This window comes from Epinephelus lanceolatus, chromosome 10, assembly GCF_041903045.1.
Source record: "Epinephelus lanceolatus isolate andai-2023 chromosome 10, ASM4190304v1, whole genome shotgun sequence".
Classification (NCBI taxonomy): domain Eukaryota; kingdom Metazoa; phylum Chordata; class Actinopteri; order Perciformes; family Serranidae; genus Epinephelus; species Epinephelus lanceolatus.
In genome coordinates this window covers 4,998,356-5,018,458 of record NC_135743.1, presented here as the reverse complement: position 1 = coordinate 5,018,458, position 20,103 = coordinate 4,998,356, and the positions used below count along the sequence as shown (strand labels likewise).

General features: G+C 42.5%; 1 protein-coding gene across 23 annotated transcripts in view; it reads right to left on the bottom strand.

Annotated features, from left to right (window-relative positions):
* mef2d (myocyte enhancer factor 2d) overlaps positions 1-20,103 on the bottom strand; it is a 144,555-nt gene that overhangs the window by 64,826 nt on the left and 59,626 nt on the right. For all 23 annotated transcript variants that reach the window (XM_078171333.1, XM_078171339.1, XM_078171343.1 and 20 more), the window contains exon 3: positions 13,872-14,075. In XM_078171333.1, the coding sequence (XP_078027459.1) occupies positions 13,872-14,075 (204 nt within the window). The remainder of the gene's footprint in view (positions 1-13,871; positions 14,076-20,103) is intronic.

The following is a 20,103-nucleotide window of genomic DNA, read 5'->3' as shown; positions in this document are numbered from 1 at the left end:
CATTTTGTGTTAAATTACAGTACGTTCACACATGCACACACGCACACACGCATGCACACACACACACACACACACACACACACACACTGTAGTCCACTGATCAGCTTGTCTCTCAGTCAGTCAGCCATCTGTTCACCTGTCCACTGCCTCTCTCCCTCTCTGTCTCACTCTATTGTGTTGCCAGGGTAAGAATACCCTGCAGAGCACCGCGCTGGCCTCTGACTGGCTGGGGCTGCTGACAAACCCCGCCCCCTTGCCTCCCTCCCTTCCTTCCCCTCTGGCTCGTATGCTCGCCCACCCGCCTGTCCGCCCGACCTCTGTTTCCAGCTCTCCATGAAACGCTGCTGCTCTCTCCTCTCATCTCTCGGCCCACCACCTCTAACGCAGCTCTCTTTCTGTCTCGCATAAAAGTGCAAAGTCTCACACTCGTCCTTCTGTGTTTTTCGCCCTTAACATCTCTCCCTCTTTCTGTAATGTCTCCATATGTGAGTTTCCCTGGTCGCCCATTTCCTGTCATCCTCCCTCTCCCTCTCGTCTTTTTCCCACCACTCTCTCTGTCTCTGTCCTCTTTTGCCCTCCTCTCTCTGTTGACCCGTTCCCAGAGCTTCCCCGCCGTATTTTCTATTTTCTCTCTCCTCTGCTCTGGTTATCAAACCTCAATACTCTTTAATATCCACTAAAAAGCGTCTGTCACACTGAAAATCAAAACATTTCAAGTCATGGAAACTTCTGTCATCTCTGCAGAGCTCGGTGGCACAGAGGATGTTTTGTGCTTCATCATCGCACCTTATGCACCTAATGTCATCCTGTTTCTTCATGTTCAAATAGATGTGATTTCTTTCTACTCTGCTCACGACTATCGCATGTCTGTCCATCCTGGAACAGGGATCTCTTCTCTGTTATGGCTGAAGTACATGGGGCACAGATGCATTGCGTCACATAGCCGGGGTGAAGCAGGGTTCTTTACCTGCTACACAGACTCAGCGTGTGGCTGGTGCCAGCTTTAATGCGTGTGTACTGAGTTTTGCCAAGTTATAATGCAGCTGGTTATGCAGGGTTTGAAGACACAGGCTACATTAACTGGTGCCGAATTAATTAACTGGATCGTTTAAACAACAGGATGAATTGAGTTAATTGATTTATTTTAATGTGAAAAGTAAAAACATCCACACTCTGATACAACCAGGAATTTACTGGAATCATTTTTAAAATGGAGTTTTTAACCTGTCGGAGGGCCTTGAAAAGAAAAAAGTAGAATTACTGGCTTGTGGTTGTAAGCCTCCACGCACCAGTCAAGTTTCTCTTACAGTTTACATCCATGTCTGTGAAAACATAGATGCTTCACACACAGAAGATTGATACAATCAGCACAGTTTCAAGATTAGAGTCACCAGTTCAGCATCTGACCAAAAGTCTCCCCTTTTGTTTCTGAGATATGATGCTAAATAATGGCCAGAAAAGTGTTTTGCAGGACATTATGATGTCACAGTGAAGCTGACCTTTGACCTTTTGGATATTTAAAGTCATCACTTCATCATTTTATCCTGTTAGACATTTCTGGGAAAATTTGTAATAAAAACAGAGTATGAATTCTTGGGTTTTGGCCAACATGTCTTGTGAAGTCACGGTGACCTTGACCTTTAATCACCAAATTTGAATAAGTTTTATTATTGAGTGCAAGTGGACGTTTGTGCCAAATTTGAGGAAATTCTCTCTAGGCCTTCTTGAAATAAGGCGTTCACAATAATGAGGCAGATAAGGCCACAATGACCTTGACCTATGACCACCAAAATGCATTCACTTCATCACTGAGTCCAGGTGGACGTTTGTGCCAAATTTAAAAAAAAAAAAAATTCCCTCAAGGCATTCATGAGATATCACGTGCACTAGAACGGGACGGATACCCCCAAAACATAATGCCTTCAGCCTCAGTTATTGCTGCAGCAGAGGTATAAAAACAGAACAGCTGCATGAAACTAGAGAAGAGCAGCGTGATGCCTGTGCAGCTTCTGTGGTCAGTGTGGCCGCTTCAGATGATTAGAATGGAAGTGGTCTACTGTTGCAGATGTGTCGCACTGAGTCCGTGCCCCATGTATTTTAGCTGTGCTCCCCCTAAGGTTTCTTCTCCCTTTTTTTTAAGGTTCCCAGAAAGTAATTAGGTATCTAAATCAAGGGTCTAAGGAAAGAAGGGGTCCTAAAATATTAAGACTGTGAAACCCTCTGAGGCTGATTTGTGACTTTGGGCTGGATAAATAAAACTGACTGACTAAAAGTTGGCATGACTGTCCACTCACATTCCTAATGCTGTGTTTTTTCATCTTTCATAATAATGTTCCTGATTTAAATCAAAATTTTTGCCAATTTCTCTATTTTATATCGGCAAAGAATAAAATAAAAATCTTCTATGGCAGTTTGAGAAATTTGGCTTCTCTTGAAAAAAAACAAAACAAATCAAAAAACAAAACAGGTTCTGTAGAAAAACACATTTATATTTCTCAAAGTAAGGTGTTGAAAAGTATTGTTTTGGTATCTGTGCAGAACTCAGGTTGTCATGTTGGCCATTTGCCTGATAAGACCCAGTTGGCTCAAAACGTTGCCTTTTTTCAGTCCAATAAAGTTTTGGGAGTTTTAATTGTTAAGCGTGAAGATACTCCCCATTGTTTCCTACATATGCATCTTTGTGTGTTTGTGCATGTGTGTGTTGTTTATGTGTTTTTCTGGATAATGACTGTGTACTTTATATTGAGTCTCTGCTGCCCGGCACAAGGCATAATGTAATGTTACGTCCCACTGTGGCGTAGACTGCAGAAGTAAATCACACACATTCACACAGTCAGCACAGTTTCAAGGTTAGTCACCAACTCAGTATCTGACCAAATGTCTCCCCTTCTGTTCCTGAGATATGACGCTGATTACCGTTAAGCCAGAAAAGTGTTTTTGCAGAACATGATGATGTCATCACTTCATTATTTTATCCTGTTTAGACATTTGTGCGGAGTTTTGTTTTAATTAGTGTAATAATTCTTGAATTATTGCTAAAAAAAAAATAAAAGTTTTGTGAGGTCACAGTGACCTTGACCTTTGACCAACAATCAGGTCATTCTTCAGCCAAGTGGACGTTTGTGTCAAATTTGAAGAGATTCCTTTAAAGTGTTTGTGAGATATGACATTCACAAGAACGAGACAGATGCCAGGTCACACTGATCTTGACCTTTGATCTATGACCACCAAATTTTTATAACTTTGTCATTGAGCCCAAGGGAACGTTTGTGCCAAATTAAGAGAAATTTCCTCAAGGCATTTTTTAATCATCTCGTTTACAAGAATGGGATGTCAACCTGAAAACATAATGCTGCGGCTGTGGCTATCATCAGCGTGGAAACATAAATATCTCATTTTAAGTCTTCTTTTGTCTCTTATTGATTCGTGATGAGTTCTATTTTGTGTACTCGCAGCTTTCTTTTTTAAAATTGTGAGTTTCTGTTTGGTAACCCATCACGTTACCCCTCCAGCTCTGACTGGAATTTTTTATCCATGAGGTTAATGGACCTCTGCTCCCATCGGCTCTTAGAGGCCTCAGGATGACTTGCTTGATTACAGAGGACGTCCCTCATCAGCTGCAGACGGCCAGTCAGCCAAAACTGATAATGTCATCTAAGCCCTGACTGGCTGAACAAAAAGCGTGACGGTCCATTAATAAAGACTTCTCTTTCAGAAAGGCTATTTATCTGTTTTTGTTGGGTTTTTTGAGGTGCTGTTCATTATTTACTATCTCCACATTATGAGTAAGTCTGGAAATGAGTCACTAATTTGTCAATCAAGGACTTTCAGTACTTAATATCTTTTTAATGGAGTCTTGGCCCCGTTTCATTGTAGAGCTATTAATCACTTTAAAAGAAGGGTCAAGACTTAGGAGCATTCAAAGTGTGTGGCACAGTGACGTCACCATGGCAGACATCTTTGTGAAGTCTTTGACCTTGAAATGCTGCAGAAATGCTGTTGCAATAATGAGAAATCACTTCCAATTAACCCTCCATCTCATTCACACCAGGCAGTGACAAATGATGACTCAACTTTGTACCTTGCCTCAGAATCAAACTGTTAATGAAGCTCAGAGCACAAATAAAAAGACGTTTTAAAAAAATACATAGCGAGACTTGAAGGTTTTTTACGAGTCTGTTTCCTAAAATATTGATGGAATAATTTTAAAGTACTTCATCGCTGTATGTGTCAACAGTTATAGGGGTGTTGTGATATAGTAGTATTAACAATAACCATGACACTTCATATGAAATATTGATGTCATATTAACAAAACACATCATTCTGTTTCTTTATGTTCTCGCTTTGTCTCCCTCCCCCAATACCATCCAGTTGCCTTTTTCACTATAAATCAAGTATAGTTCCTCTTTTTTTGTACATTTTTGTACAGTTATGGTTACAGATGCTCTCTCCAACTCCCTACACTTATTTATTTTAAATTTTCTACAGATATCATGAACTCTTCTGACTGCGATAATCATGTGGAGTAGAACTGATAATGTGCCATCCCTAATAAGTTTTTTCGTCATGTGTTTTTCTTTTCTTTGAGCTCAGAGGTTGGTGGTTTTGGGTTGATTCAAGTAGGTTATCAGGGTCTGTTATGTACACACTGCATGATTGTGGCCAAAATAATAATCCCGATTATTTTGATTGATATTGAGATCAGTAGGGCTGCCCTTAACTAAGGATCTTCCTAGTCGACCAATAGTCGTCATTTGGGGCTATTAGTCGACTAGTCGCCCACATGTTTATGATATTAATGTAATTATTAACTTATATATTTTGGTCCTGTTTGTCATCTGTCTTGTCTTTTATTTTCTTTGCTTTATATTATTTGAACATTGTGTGAAAAACTGATGTATTTGATGATTTAACCGGCCACCAAAAAAATCTCTGTAAATCACAGAATTCCATATTTTAATTTTCTTAATTAGTAACATTTTCAATTATATTATTAAATCATATCTCACTAACTTATGGTCTTCATGTTGTTTCTCTACATTACCAGGTATTGAGAATTATAAAACCCTTTAATAGTAATTAATTTCCTTTTTTCTTTCTATAAAAAGTCAAAACGTTAAAAAATGTGTGTAAACTCCTTATGATGTCATATAACACACCACATTTACCTGGACATAATGTCACTGCTGTCCTCTGCTTGTCAGGTTCGTCTTCCTGTGATAAAGGGCTGTTTAAATAAACCTTACTCCATTTAAACAAGTTCCAGTGAGAATAATCAGCTGACCTAGCCTGACCAATCATGTATGTACAGGGGCAGGTCATGCGGTGACCTCATCTAGTCCAGATTAGGACGTCAGGATATGACAGGTGTTAGGAGGTCCTCAGAATTTGGACAGGGAAGCAGGATTATCTGAGAAGGAGTGTCCCCAGGTAAACAGAAGCATCACCTTGAGTGTGCAGTGATATGGGGGGAATAGGTCTGAAAGAGGTTGGAAGTGAGTTTGTTTGGGGTCATATAATTTTGTTGGAAGTTTTGAGGTGATCAAGGCGGCCAACAGAATCATTTCCTTTAAGGGGCGAATCCTGTCAAGTGGTGTTCTGAGATACGCGAGGCTCCCCTGGCCGCAACCCAGGAGGACCGGGGCGGTGCCCAAAGTGCTTCAGCGCCTGCGGCGAGGCTTGCTGGAGAGATCTGTCGTCATTGAGCTGCTTAAAAGAAAAAAGGGCATCCCCCTTCTCCGCCAATCTTGCTTTCTCTCCTCGCCTTATTCACCGCCGCTGCCGTTCTTTTAGCATTTCGCTCGCTCGTGTTCCCTCTGTCCCTCGCTCTCTTCCTTTCCTTGCCCTGATTGGGATCTGCAGTCAAGCGGATTAACACATTCTGGCAGGAAAGGCAGGCTGCCCACACACACACACACACACACACACACACACACACACACACACACACACACACACACACACACTCTTTCAAGCAGCACGTGCATCTCAGAGAGAGGCTGTGTGTGCATATGTATTGCCTCTCAGCCTTGCACCGGAGTGAAGGAATGTAACCATGTGACAAAATCCACGCACACACACACACACACACACACACACACACACACACACACACACACACACCTTGATACAACTTGAGTGCTTCTAAGCAGACAGGGACTTTACTGTGTGCATGTACAGTACATGCAGGGTGACCATACACAAACCACAACTCATGAGTGTGTATGTGCGTGCATGTGTGAGAGTGTGTGCGCATGTGTGCGTGTTTGTGCCTGCGTGACTATATCCACACTTCATAATTTATACTGAAAAGCTCTTGCTTGGAGAGACTCACGGAGGCAGAGCAGCAAATGGGCACATTTTGTGACTATCCAATTACGTCTCTCCCTCTCGCTCCGTGTCACTCGGTGGGTCTCAGCTCCGTCCTCGACCAGCGACGTTACACCCTGTGCCACTGCAGATAATCTTGTGACTTTATTAATTATCACATAATTCATCCATACTGTCACATCGGCTGTTCTACTCTGAATTCCCCCTGAAAGTCCCGATGTAAAGAGTCTCTGTTACATGTGACCAGTCATAGTCTTTGAATGTACGACATGCTTCCATGTGACCCAAACACACAACGAGAGGCTGCCAGAGAAATTTTGCGGAGAGTAAAACTCCTGCTAGATTAAAACACAGCGCTAGAAACAAATTTAAGGATTAATAAAGGAATACTTCACCCCCAAATGACCATGTGAATACCAATTACTCACCTCGTGTTAGACTGAGTTCATGAATTAAACTCACATGCCTCCACTGTGAATGAAGAATCCAAAAATGGAAATATTCTTGATGGACTTAAATTAAAGGGGGCAAAAACATCTGTTCACATGCAGTATAATCCAAGTCTCATTGATCCAGTCATGTTCAGTACTTCACAAACACAGAGCCCTTTCTGATGGTAAACTGATCTGACAATAAATCTTCTTCAAAGCCAGACTCCATTGACAAAAACAGTAATTTTACCTCACTGAACACTGGAGCTGCTGGTCCACTGCTGTCTCCATCAGTTAGTTTGTTTGTGTTACTGTGTGACTTTGGTGAATCTGAACTAACCCTTTAAAGCACTTAAGTCACACAGTAACACAAACAAACTAACTGATGGAGGTGGCAGTGGACCAGCAGCTCCAGTGTTCAGCGAGGAAAAATCACTGTTTTTGTCAATGGAGTCTGGCTGGAAGAGAGGACAAGTGAGTTTAATTTAACTCCTAGTTCAGTTCCCTGTCAGAAAGGGCTGGATAAATGACACTTGGATTATACGGCACAAGTTGTGTGAGAGTTTGTGAACAGATGTTTTGACGTAGGTTTGCTGTTGTTAAACGTGGACCCCTATGACTTCAATTCATTAAGAATTTTCTCCATTTTTGGATTCTTCATTCACCGCGGCCGCATGCAGGAAACCCAAAGCTTTTTTCACAAATTCAACATTCAATTGTGGTGACTAACTGATACACAAATGGTCATTTATGTGGTGAAGGGTTCCTTTAATACTGTGTTAGGTGACCAATCAAGTAAAGGCCAACAATCAAACATTGACTTGGTCTCAGGTAACTGCTCGTCTGTCCAAACAGAACTGTTGAGGAGAAAACAACTAATTAATTCAGATCCATTTTTTGCTTTGCAACTTTTTGATCAATGTAAAGCAAACAGCTCTGAATATCAACACTTCCTGCCAATGTTTCACAGTAAAAGTCGGCTAGATGAAGTGAATGTTTTAAATAGATGGTAATGGACATGTAATATTTTGATATTTCTATTGTATTTTTGTTCCTGCTGCAGTTTTAAACATTGTTTTGTCAGATATCTGGCAGCAAATTACAGCTATGTTTTTCTCAGATGTAGGTCTTGAAGAATTTTTCCAGTCCTGATGATTCAAAATGCCATCGCAAATGCAAAATACGAGGGATTAATGGAAAATGGTTGGCGCAGACAACACTAACACCCGCTTAACAACGAGGCGTGTGCTGCAGCACATCTGGCGAAGGGGACAGCTGAGGACAAACACTGGAGAAAGTTGTTAAATGCCTCCTGGCCTACAGAGAGGACGGGTGGGGGCGGGAGGTGTACAGGAGTGCAGTATACAGGCCGGTATAGGAGGGAAGCTCCCATGTAGGACACACACACACACACACACACACACACACTCACAGAAGCGACACACAACCGAGAGGCTAACCGGGACTGAATATTGTATGAGGCGTTCTCATGGGCTGCTGCAGAGCGTGCAAACAGAGAGAGGGCGGTGGACTTATGCACACACACACACACACACACACACACATAAAGAGAGAGAAAGAGACAGAGTGACACACTTGAAAACACAAACACATGTACGCACACAAACAGGGCCAGTGGAGCTTGAGCTGATGTGGCCCGGAGCAGCCCAACGCCCTGCCACGGCCTGCACACACACACACACACACACACACACACACACACACTCGTGCATACACTTAAGAGCCATCTGCAGCTGGAGATACAGCCTACAGAAAGGCTTTACTGCTGACACTCTGAGACAGACAGAAAGAGAGGGAGAAGAAAAGAAGGAGAAACGGACGTGACCGAGTGAATCAGGAGATTAGGAGGCAGGAAAGAGACGAAGAAGAGGAAAAGGAAGAGAGGAAGTCACAGCGGAGGGGAAAATGTAGCACCAAACTCTGCTTCCTCAGTCTTACCTTCTGCCCACACAAATCCAAATCTGCTTCACCAACACTTTCACTGAGATTTCAGCCCTTATTGGATTTCATCCATGATAAACCACAAACGCCTTTTCGACCAGATAGTCGCAGGAACTAAACTAGGAACCAAAAGTCCATCAGGCCCATTAGTCCAATAAGGGACTGAAACCAGCGAGTTACATTACGTTTACGTTACATTTCGACGTTTCATATGTGTCAAATCAATGTTTCTAAAGTGACGTAGCCTACGAGTTGACTTTGTCATCAGGAGGTGGAGGGGATGGTGGATGACGTGACTTCTTGGTGAGACGCCCGCCAAACTGCAAACCACTGCTCAAGACTGACAAACAACAAAACCGGTTGTTTTTTAATGAAACTTTTTAGTTTGCTGTGTTCCTGCAGCTTTCTAGCCACCAAATTTGAGGGTTGTTTTTACAGACCTGTCGTTGTTTTAATGAGATAGTGCCAAGAAAACTGGGTATTTTAGCCAAAACATGAACTTTTCCTGACCACAACCAAAAGGTTTTTGTGCCTAAACCTAACCACACGAAACCACAGCGCTGTTTAAAAGTAAAGTTTCTATTTATCCACTACGTAATAACATGCAAATGAAACGCTTCTGCGTACTGCAGAAAGATACAAAGCCAACATATTTTTCAAAATGGCGATATTCCTACTAAGCTGTTTCCGTGGTAAATTAATATAAACATGGAAAAGCAATCACAGACCAAGCACTGGGCGTTGGCTTAAGCAAATTTCCATGTGTTTTCCTTTAAAAAAAAAAAAATACATACACAATCAAAGATAAATGGTTTCAATGTATCTGGGGCCTCTCTATAAGATATCTTGGGGGGCAGGACTTATCTTGTATATTGGACGTAACTGGGGACACATAATTACAACCTCTGCACTAAAACTCATTTTAACTTGATGTATATAATGTAAATGTAACATACAGTATGCAATGAAGGACCTGTAATGGTGTCTGTCGTACAGCAGCCCCAATGTAAATCAATAAACATATATCTTTCTTTTTGTCTTTTTCCATTTCATTTTTTCTACTTATTTATTGTTGCTGCTTGTGTTCCTGTATATTTTATTTTCGTATACATGTATGTGAGTGTGTTTGCTATAATTTCTCAATAGTTCTAACACAGCTTGTCACCATGTATGTATATATTTTAAAGCAGTGGTTCCCAGCTCGTGGGTCGCAGTCCAAAAGTGGGTCATGGGTCCATTCTGAATGGACGGCAAGTGTCAGGTTTGTGAAAAGCACGCTTTATTTTCAAGTAAAGTGAATTTTCGGCACAGAGCTTTTATTTTGAAATGCCCTTTTCTGCTGTAGACTGAGTAACTAACGGACAGCTCCTGGACAGAGACGCTAAACTGGCTCGATGACGTGGCTAAACGCAAGTATGACGCTGAATATATGAAATGGTGTGGACCTTGAGTTAATGACTGAGGAGAAATCTGGACCAGTTGGGAACCTCTGTTTTAAGGAAAGTGTAGGTCTTCAGTAAATATTCATACACACTACATACTCTATGTTCTTTTTTGTATAATGTTAAAAACTTAACAGACTGCTCAAACAAAACAAAATGAATATTCCACTAATATTCCTGCATAGTCTGATTAACGTGCCCTAACAATGTCGTTTATCACGTCAATAAATACACACATGAACCCAGCCTCTCTTCATTCCTTCAACCATCTTCTCATAAAGGTCGGTGTTTGGATATTTCCACATCTGCAAAAATCTGTTGATATGCATGTCTTTTATCATGTTTCTTCTTCTGGACAGAAATGTGGGGTTTCCTTTGAGCATGCATCTCTGCACCAGCCTTCAAACTGCTGGCCAGTTAGTTTGTGTTCAACGTATCCATGACAACACACAAAGCCATAAAGAGGCAAGAGGTCATGCGTGCCAGGTAACAACCCTGAGATATATATTCTATATGCGCTGTATACTTGTCTAAAGAATGCTGCTAAATAATTCCAGTGCATTCCACGTGTCTCGATGAGAAAATGCCACATTCAGAAAAAGGACTTCTTCAGAATATCCGAACAGAATATGCTCTTTACATGAATTCAAGATATTATCATATTCACAATGACAGCGGCATATTTGTGTGCATGTAAACAAAACTCAGCTGTGATACCTCCTGGGTCAATGAAAAGTTACCACCCCAGAACAGGTACTTTTTGGGAACTAAATTTAATTCTTAATTTCTCAGGCTGAACTGTAAGCAGAGCCAAAGTGAAACTTTCAAACAAACAAACAAACCAATTAAGTTTCTCACTTACTAAAAAGGTTCCTGGGCTATTAGCTGCGTCTCAAACACCTCGAGTGCACTCGCTTGTGATTGATTTAGATGTTTGTGAAACAGAGGCAGCAGTCAGAGGTCAGCGGAGCCTCTCAGTGTTCATGGGATGAATCAAACACTCTATGACGCCTCTGGGCTTCTTAGAATAACATATTTACAGCCTGAAAACAGAGACATAAGACTCATCAGCATTTAGTGCCAGAGTGCAACACTCCTGGGACACAGGTAGAACGCTGTAACTCGAAATCTGTCAGAGAACAAATGTTTGAATTTGACATTTATTTCTGTCTAATATTCTCACTTGTTTAGTGCAGATATCAGGAAGGAGTTTAGGAGCAGCTCCTGGGGATTCACTCCAACTATAATCATTACTTATCCTGTTTTTATTTTAGATTATTACAATATTCCTTTCGACCCTGGCTACACATGTGGACATAATGGTTTTTTTTCCAAAATAATGTGGCCAATTTAGTACAATTCCCCAATCTGAAATTCCCTCCTAACTCACAAAAACACATCATTCTCGTGTCTGGATTTGGTCATTCACTCTTTTATTGGCCAAAATCTATTCACAAGATCATTTTGGAAACTTTTTCTGCTTTGCTGCGACTGTGTTTGTTGGACTATGACTTTAACCTGAGCTTTCCACATGATAATAAATCTGTGTTGGGGACTTGGTGTTGACGGCGGTTGACCGATCATGAACTGCTGCAGCAATCCGTGTAAAAACAAGTGAGAAAAAATATTCAAAGCCAAGTGAGATCCGGCTTTAAGTCAACGCTCCATATGAAGCCTAAGTGCTGTACTGCAGTGTACACGGCTTGCTGAATCATACCGAACCACCTCGTGTTCAATTCATGAGAGGGCCATTATGTATAAAAGGGTCAGCAAGGCATGAGAACGTGCTGCGTGTTCGCCTGACGAGCTCCAGCGAAGCTTTTTCCCACAGGGAAGAAAGATGTTAGAAATAAATGTGCTCCTATTACAAAAACATAAAAACGGAACTAAGCGATTGCCCTCACACCTTCTCTCCTAACCTCATCGCTGACCTCTATGCTACTCAATATGCAAATGAGCAAACATTTTTCAGCAGCTCGACAGGCTCGTCTTCTATCTGGTGGCCATTTTGTGCCAAGGTGGTTTCCAATTGGTTCCAGGCGTCCTCCTTTGGCTTGTTGCTGTTGTTGTTGTTTTTGTTGTTGGAGAGGTCTCTGGGTAACAACGGGGACGATGCCAAAGGGGTAAGGGGGGGAGGAGGGGTGAGGCCCAGCTGTCCCTACCTCTGCCCTCCCTGCGAGCTCGCAGGCACTGAGCCAGAGTACAGCCATAAACAACACTGGGACAGGCTGGACTCAACCACTCCGAACTGGACCACACTGGACTGGACAAAACCAGACTGGACTGGACTCGTCTACATTCACAATTGTCTCCTTGTTTTCCTCTTAAAGGAATAGTTCCAACATTTTGGAAAATGGGCTAATGAGAAGATAGATACCACTCTTGTATCTGTCAGTTTGATATGAAGCTATAGCCAGGAGATGGTTAGCTTAGCATAAAGACTGGAAACAGGGGAAACTGTTAGCCTGGCTTGATCCAAAGCCCTTTAACACCACACACTTACATAAGATTAAGAGGTGCTGGTAGGTGGATTTTTTTTTCCTTTGGCTAGCTGTTTCCATATTTATGCTAAGCTAGGCTAATCAAGACCTGCCTCTAGCTTCAAATTTAAAGAGACAGACTTGAGAGTGACATCAGTCGGGTTTCCATCCAAACGTAGCACAAATTTTAACCAAATTTTTAGAAAATAGGCCAAAAAAAAAAAGGTGAAATTACGTGTTTTTTCGTCCACTACTGTTACAAATATTGAGAGTTGGTTCGTCAAGATAAGCAGCAGCTGGTGCCAATTCTCCAGTCATGCTACTGCAGAAGAAGAGGCCGCAACCAGATGTAGTTAAAAGAGTGCCAGTCAAACTTCTAACAAACGGACGTATGACAACGGAGACCACAATGGACAATTTGAAAAGCTAATATCAGCGTTGGACGAGTTCTGCTAACAGCCCTGTGTGCAGACAGAAGCTGCTGAAAGCCCCCAGAGAAAAGACAGCTCGCAGTGGTCTATGTGATCACAGTACGTCACCGCTTGTTAGCTAAATCTGTTTTCATTGTACTTAGTTTCCCTACTGGCGACACACTAACTTTTACGCCCCATCGCAACTGCTAGTGGATGATTAAGCAGCCCTTTGCGGTGTATGAGTTTTGCTTTAAGGTGACCTCACTCATGAAATATGGTAACTATGGTGCCTTTTTCCAGCAGGGGACATAGAATCCAGGTGAAAATCAGTTTCAACAGATGATTTTTGAAGAGAAAAAGTGAGCGAGATATACAGAACCAGGCTGGATTTAAAGTTAGCCTTCACATCATCCTCATCCTCAGACATGGAGAAGTAGCTTTTACTCAGTTAAACAGACTGGACAGCAGTGAACTGGACTGGCCTTGACAGACTGGACTAGACTTAATTGAGTCTGAATGAGTCTGGAGAGGACGAGGTTAGATTAGTTTAGGTTAGAGCTTAATGATCCCACTGGGGACAATAAACTCTAGTTTTAGTACCGAGTCGTGGTGGGGTGCACCAACAAAGACCAAGAGAACACGAAACAAGAAAACAGCAAAGTCATTTTCCAACTTGAATAACAATGTTCATGAAGTATTGCTTCCATCATTAACAGGGAGTCAGAGAAGGCGACTTCATCATGGTTGAATCAGTGTCACTATGCTATATTGCGGCAACTGTTTCCCCACACCCCCTCCTCCCACGCTTTACCTCGATGATGTCGGCGTTGGTCCGGCTCTCGTGCGGCTCGTTGTACTCGGTGTACTTGAGCAGGACCTTGTCCATGTCGGTGCTGGCATACTGGAACAGCTTGTTGGAGTGGTTGAAGATGATGAGGGCGATCTCGCAGTCACACAGGACACTCAGCTCGTAGGCCTTCTTCATCAGACCGAACTTCCTCTTGGTGAACGTCACCTGGTGGAGGAGGGGAAAGATTTATTTTTAATCAATTATAAATGTTTAAAATGCTGCAAAAAATCTCATTTAAATCTGTATTTTTCTAAAAGAAATCTTCTTCTCTGGTGCAGCAATCTGCCTCATCCTCACATGTCTCACATTAATGATACTCATGACAACAGTATTCTTCAGTAAAGGCACACTGAACACGAAGAATTACCTCACACTTTTGACATTTCGTTTTAAGCAAAGTATGTCTTGAAGCCGCCCATTTGCCCTGGATGTTTGCTGATCTGGGCCCAGAGCTGGCCCAGAGTCTAAGGGACACGCAAAAGACTTCACATACTTATTGTCAGAGCTTTTCATTTTCACAGGGGCCAGAAAGTTCTTGCGGGACGACAGGGTGTGAGCATTAACAAGTGGAAAATGTACAATATTTACAAACATTTACAGACTGATAACTATATTTCTTTTTCCTCTCCAAATTAAACCTAAACCTCATCAGCTCAGTTGAAAACAAACAGTCACTTGAATCAGACATTAAACCTCTTCACAAACACGCCTGGCTTACTTTCACCGACAGAGAAGCCAACTGTTTCTGTTCTCTCCAAATCTCTCTGTGATGGCTGACTCTGTGTTTGACTGAAGCTGCTCACACCCGACACGTGTTGTCAGTCGGATCTCTTTCTGCTGCTGTTATCAGATGACCACAATACCATAAAATATCATGATAAACAATAAACACTTGGATTAAAGCGTCTCAAAATGCTACTACGCCTGTCGGCTTCAGTTAAACGGATACTTTGCCAATTTTAAAACAGCTTTGTATCATAACAGCGTGGGTAGTGTGTGTAAATGAACTGTGGTAAACTTCCCTCCATCCAACCTGCCACCAGATCTCCCTGCTCATTTGCCAGCGTCATCCAGATCCGCCGGATGATCGTGCAAAACATCTGGCTGTTAACTGAACTCTACAAAGAGTACTGAAGCGGATCTATAAAGAAACCTGCCCCTCTCACACCAAACTCAGATCATCCTGTAAAGCTAAGCAGTGCTGATTAAATAAAAACCAAGATTATGTTACTGTATTGTCTATTCCTCACTAAAATGTTTTCAGAAACATATTTTAGCTCACTGTTTAGTGATAGTGAGATACTGGCTACAATTGCATTTGTAGTAGTGATGAAATGGGGAAAAACGTAAAACATCTGATGGACTGTATTCATAATCAATATGTCACAATAATATAAGAAGCAGCGCCAATTTTTCAGTCAATGAGAATGATGTGTGGGCGGGGCATAAGCACATACAGCAAGCAGCAGCAGCGACCCACCATCTGACACCGGCACACCGTGAGGACAGAAAGAGAGGGCTTGGCGGGGACGGAGCACCTGCCGCACCAATCGAACATGAGTCAAGCTCAGATCAGCCAGTTCACACCGCTGCTACTTTTCTCTGCAACGTTCTAAAACAGTTTTATCTCGTCATGAATCATTGGTCTGAACTGGATTTAAAGCTCATTAATTATCAGTTATATTTTGTTTTATGTGTGCAAAAACCAAAAAGTCAAAATGACAAGTTGCACGTTTACAGTGAATTATGTGTCGGAGTATTACTTGACCCCAAGCAGTGACTTCCTCAATCTTGTCGTCAGACACACAGTGACTCTATCTCTGTTTTGGCCAGAAAGTGAAAAGGTATATTCCCCTAAATGCTGAACTCTTCCTTTAAAGCTAAACTTGAGATCATCCTCCCAGACGAGAGACGTATAATTTGGGCTTTTTGCATTTCAACACCTTAAATCACTATAGTTTTCAGCAGGGAGTATTCAGGACAAAACAGGACTGATTGTATGAAAGTAATGTGTGCTTTAGGAAACAGACTTCCAGACAGAGTGTCTAAACATGCTCCCTTTCAAGTACACACACACGCAGGCTTTTTTCTCTCGTCACACTCATTCTCCTCATCGTTTTCACACTCTGTTATGCTCTTTTCCATGCTCTCTCTCCGTCTCTCTGTGTCACACACTCTCTCCAGCTCTCTTTTCCACACTCTCCTTCTGTCGCACGTTATTTCTCTCTCTTCCTAACACACACACACAGACACACACTTGTGCGAGCCCCCTCAGTTGTGAACAAGCGGAACAGAACTGGGAGTGTTGCTGAAGCACAGGGTCCCTTGTTGTCTCCTGGTTGGCTTTAGAAGCGCCTCCCTGCTATAACCAACTGGTATTTACAATCCAGGGAGATTTGGCTTTGTTTGGATTAAACACACAGGATCGCACAAACACAAACACACACAGAGGGAGAGAAAGATTAAGACATGGAGAGAAGGAGAAGCGTCAGGTACCGATACAATATCTGGTGTTTGATATGGCAGAAATACAAAGTGAAAAGTGTGTGTGCACAGATGGGATGCTGGAATTATCTGACGGTGTTAAAAGGGGCAGAGAGCGGGACGGTCTTCCGGCCACACCCACGAGTGTATCAACACATTTTCCATCCGTTTTAAGGGCTAAAACACCTGTGGAGTAGATTTGGGTCGATTTCTGGTTTTGCCGGTCTGGTCTGGTGTACGAGCTTAAACCAGTTTGATTTTATGCAAACTGGCTGAACCAGCATTTGTCATTATGACACGTTCTGGCAAATTAAAAAGTAGCCTACATCATCAGCCACAGTGTTAAATCCAGCTCATACTGCATTGGTACTAACCAATATGACAACATGATTAATATTATATTATGTTTATAAATGGACCAACGGTGCCACTAAAGTCTGACAGGCTGTGAGCAAAGCACGGCAACATTAAGGAGATCACGTTCCAGTAGAGGTAAGGAGGCCAGAGCGGCGCATGTTGTGTTTGTTTACCTTAAAGTTTGTGTGTTTTTTGGGGTGACGAGAGGAGACACTGCAGTGTTAGTCTCTGAAGAAAACTTAAACGAAAACACTCTGGATTTGAAGCCGACAAAGGAGGCGTCTTAGCAGGATGCAGGCGCCATTTTGAGCTGTTGGACGCCGTGTTTCTATTCTTGTTGCTCGCTTTGAATGTGCCGCAATGGATAAAGAACGGCTGATACATGAAGTTTAAATGAAGACTTATCTATATGATTTCTTACTTTACTGCACAAACCTAAGTAAGGGGGCAGCTGGCTGGAGGAAGATCACCAGAGAGCTGAAAGTTCCTGGTAAGCTAAATGACCCTCACTGATAACAAGCTAGGCTACTTGCTGTTGGCTATATTATATAATTATGTCATTTTCAGTAAATATCACAATATAAAATGTGTTTTCGGTTTTAAAAAATAGTGTTACAACCGTAGGAAGATAGCAAGTAGGCTACTCACCCATCTTTTAAGTAGTTATGTCTCTAGCCTAACCTCGAGCTCACAGCTCAAAGCTATGTGGTTCGTTTATATGACGTAACAGAAACGCATGTTTAGTGGATTCAACGTGGACAAAGAGCTCTGATGTTACATCATGCAATGCGATAGTCTCGTTTTCTGTTTGGACATGTTGTTATTACGTTTCCACTGAGTTAAGTGAGACACCTGGTAAATTCAGTATCCTGGCCCTGTTCGGTGTTCAGCTTAATATCCAACAAGTTTGAACATTTTCCCACTGGTCCAACGAAAGTGTTGTCACACCATTGATTAGGGGCCGGGACCTGAAGTGCAGCATTCTTGGAAGTTTCTGCACTAAGTTATGTAATCTAAGACCCCTTGACCCTGAAGGCTGACATTTTCACTCAGCATCTGTCTTGAGAACAAGTGAACAACATATTGACCCTAAAGGCCCAGACACACAAAGCTGACTTCAAAAATGTAGCGGCGACAAAAGCCCCCTGGTGTGTCGCCTCATGTCACCTGTGTCTTAGGCAAATATGTTGCACATGTACACACCACAAAGGCTACAGCCGACGGCAAAGCAGTACGTACATTCTGCAACTGCACGAGAGGAAACAACTCTTCTTAACAGCAGATAAGAAAATTCCTAACCAGCTGTATTCGTCTTACAAAAAGGGAAACTGGAAGACCGTCATGATGCTAGTTAGTGGTTAGGGGGTTTTTTGGGGAGTTTTTCCTTATCCGCTGCGAGGGTCATAAGGACAGAGGGATGTCGTATGCTGTAAAGCCCTGTGAGGCAAATTGTGATTTGTGATATTAGGCTTTATAAATAAAACTGATTGATTGATTGATTGATTGATAGTTAGCCAGTTAGCACATTAACAACACAATCCAATGCTGAAAGAACAGAGCATATTTACCGTGCACCAGTGAACAGTAACACAAACCAAAGAGTTCAATGGATAAAGAAAAATACCCTGACCTTATGTAACAAGTTTGTTCGGTCTCACTCCCTCTGGACTTTAGCTCTTTGTTTACTTTCCTCACTTATGTTTCTGTTCTTGTGCGTTGAGCTGAACTGACAATCAGTGAGATTTTATTCACCATCGGGCTCCGCCATCGCCATTGCTGGTTCAACATGCTGAATCAAGAGGCAACAGTGCAGGACACATGGCCCAACATTTACAAACGGCCGACCGTCGGCTTGGTGTGTCGGGGCCTTAAAAGTAAAAATTGTTCAGAGGCCGCTGGATGCTAACGCTCTCTAAGGTCTTTTTTTATTCTTGGTAAACACACTGTGCTGTAATAATACTGTTTGCAAATCAATGCATTAATGATACGCTGATATTAAAACGATGAAGCAGAGCTTGTAGGTTTACCTGCACTGATACAGACTGTGTCTCTTTGGCTGCTCTGCCTGCAGCGCAGGTCTGAACTGAATGTAATTGAAATGAATTGAATAAGGAAGGAGAGAGAGGAAAAGATGGGGCAGAGATAAGATAGAGACATCGAGGATGAATGCTGGAAAAGCAGCCATGTGAGACCGTCAATCTCTCCATCTTTCTGTCTCACAATCACTCCATCTCTCATATCTCTTGCTCCTTTTTACTCCAGCGCCCGACATGTTTAAGCCTCTCTCATCCCTCCTTCTCTCTCTGTCTCCGTCTCCCTCTTCCTCCTTCGTCTCTTATTTTCTCGCCCTTGTTTTTTCTTCCTCTCTCTTCTCTCTTTCCACATCCTCCCCCTGCCATCCTCCCCCTCGCTCCTTTCGTGCTCGCTCACTCATTGCTTCCTGCTGCCACAAATCAAATTATATCGGGGTCGTATCCATGGGCAACCGACTCCCCTCCTGCCTCCCCTCCGTCCCCCATTTCCCACCTCATCACACACTGCTACCATCATCTTACCTCCCTCACCACCTCCTCCCCCTACCCCCCATCTTTATCTCTCTGCCTATCTACATATCTCCCCCCTCCTCTCCTCCTTTCTCTCTCTCTCTCTCTCTCTCTCTCACAGAATGAGCAGATAAATTATGTGGCGACGTTGGAAAGGGAGGAAATTACGGCTGTGCAGGATGACGAGAGCGGTTGGTGATGAAGAGACAAGCCTCTGCAAATAACAACAACTGCTCTCCTAACAAATTATAAGGTCACCCACCAGCGCCGAAAACAAACAAAATGACTCCAAACATCTCAATAACAGAAAAAAAAACTGGTTTTCTTCTTCTTAGAAAAAGTGGGCAGCGGGGAAGTGACTTTGGATCTCCGTTTCGATCCCCCTGTTTGCCACAAAGGATAAGCATGCTGGAGGTAATTGACATTAAGAACAGAATTGCCAGGTAACCAATGGCAACTGAAGAATAAGACATCCACAGTGAGGAGAGAAAGAACGAAAGAAAGGGGGCGAGCGGTTTCATTTGTGTGTGTGTGTGTGTGTGTGTGTGTGTGTGTGTGTGTGAGAGACTGTGTGTCTTGGCGAGGTTGTGGTTGTGTGGCAGATGGATGAGGAAACCACCACTGACAACCGCAACCTCCTCTCGCTGTTTCCTGTAGCTAAAACCTCCCTTTCATTTGCTAGCTTACAGACTCGCTCACACAGTTCAGACCAGATACTAATCACCACGCAGCGCTTTGGTTTCAGTTTGAAGGCATTAGTGGTGAAGAAAGCGAACATCATGGATGTAACTTGATTTTAACTTGAAAAA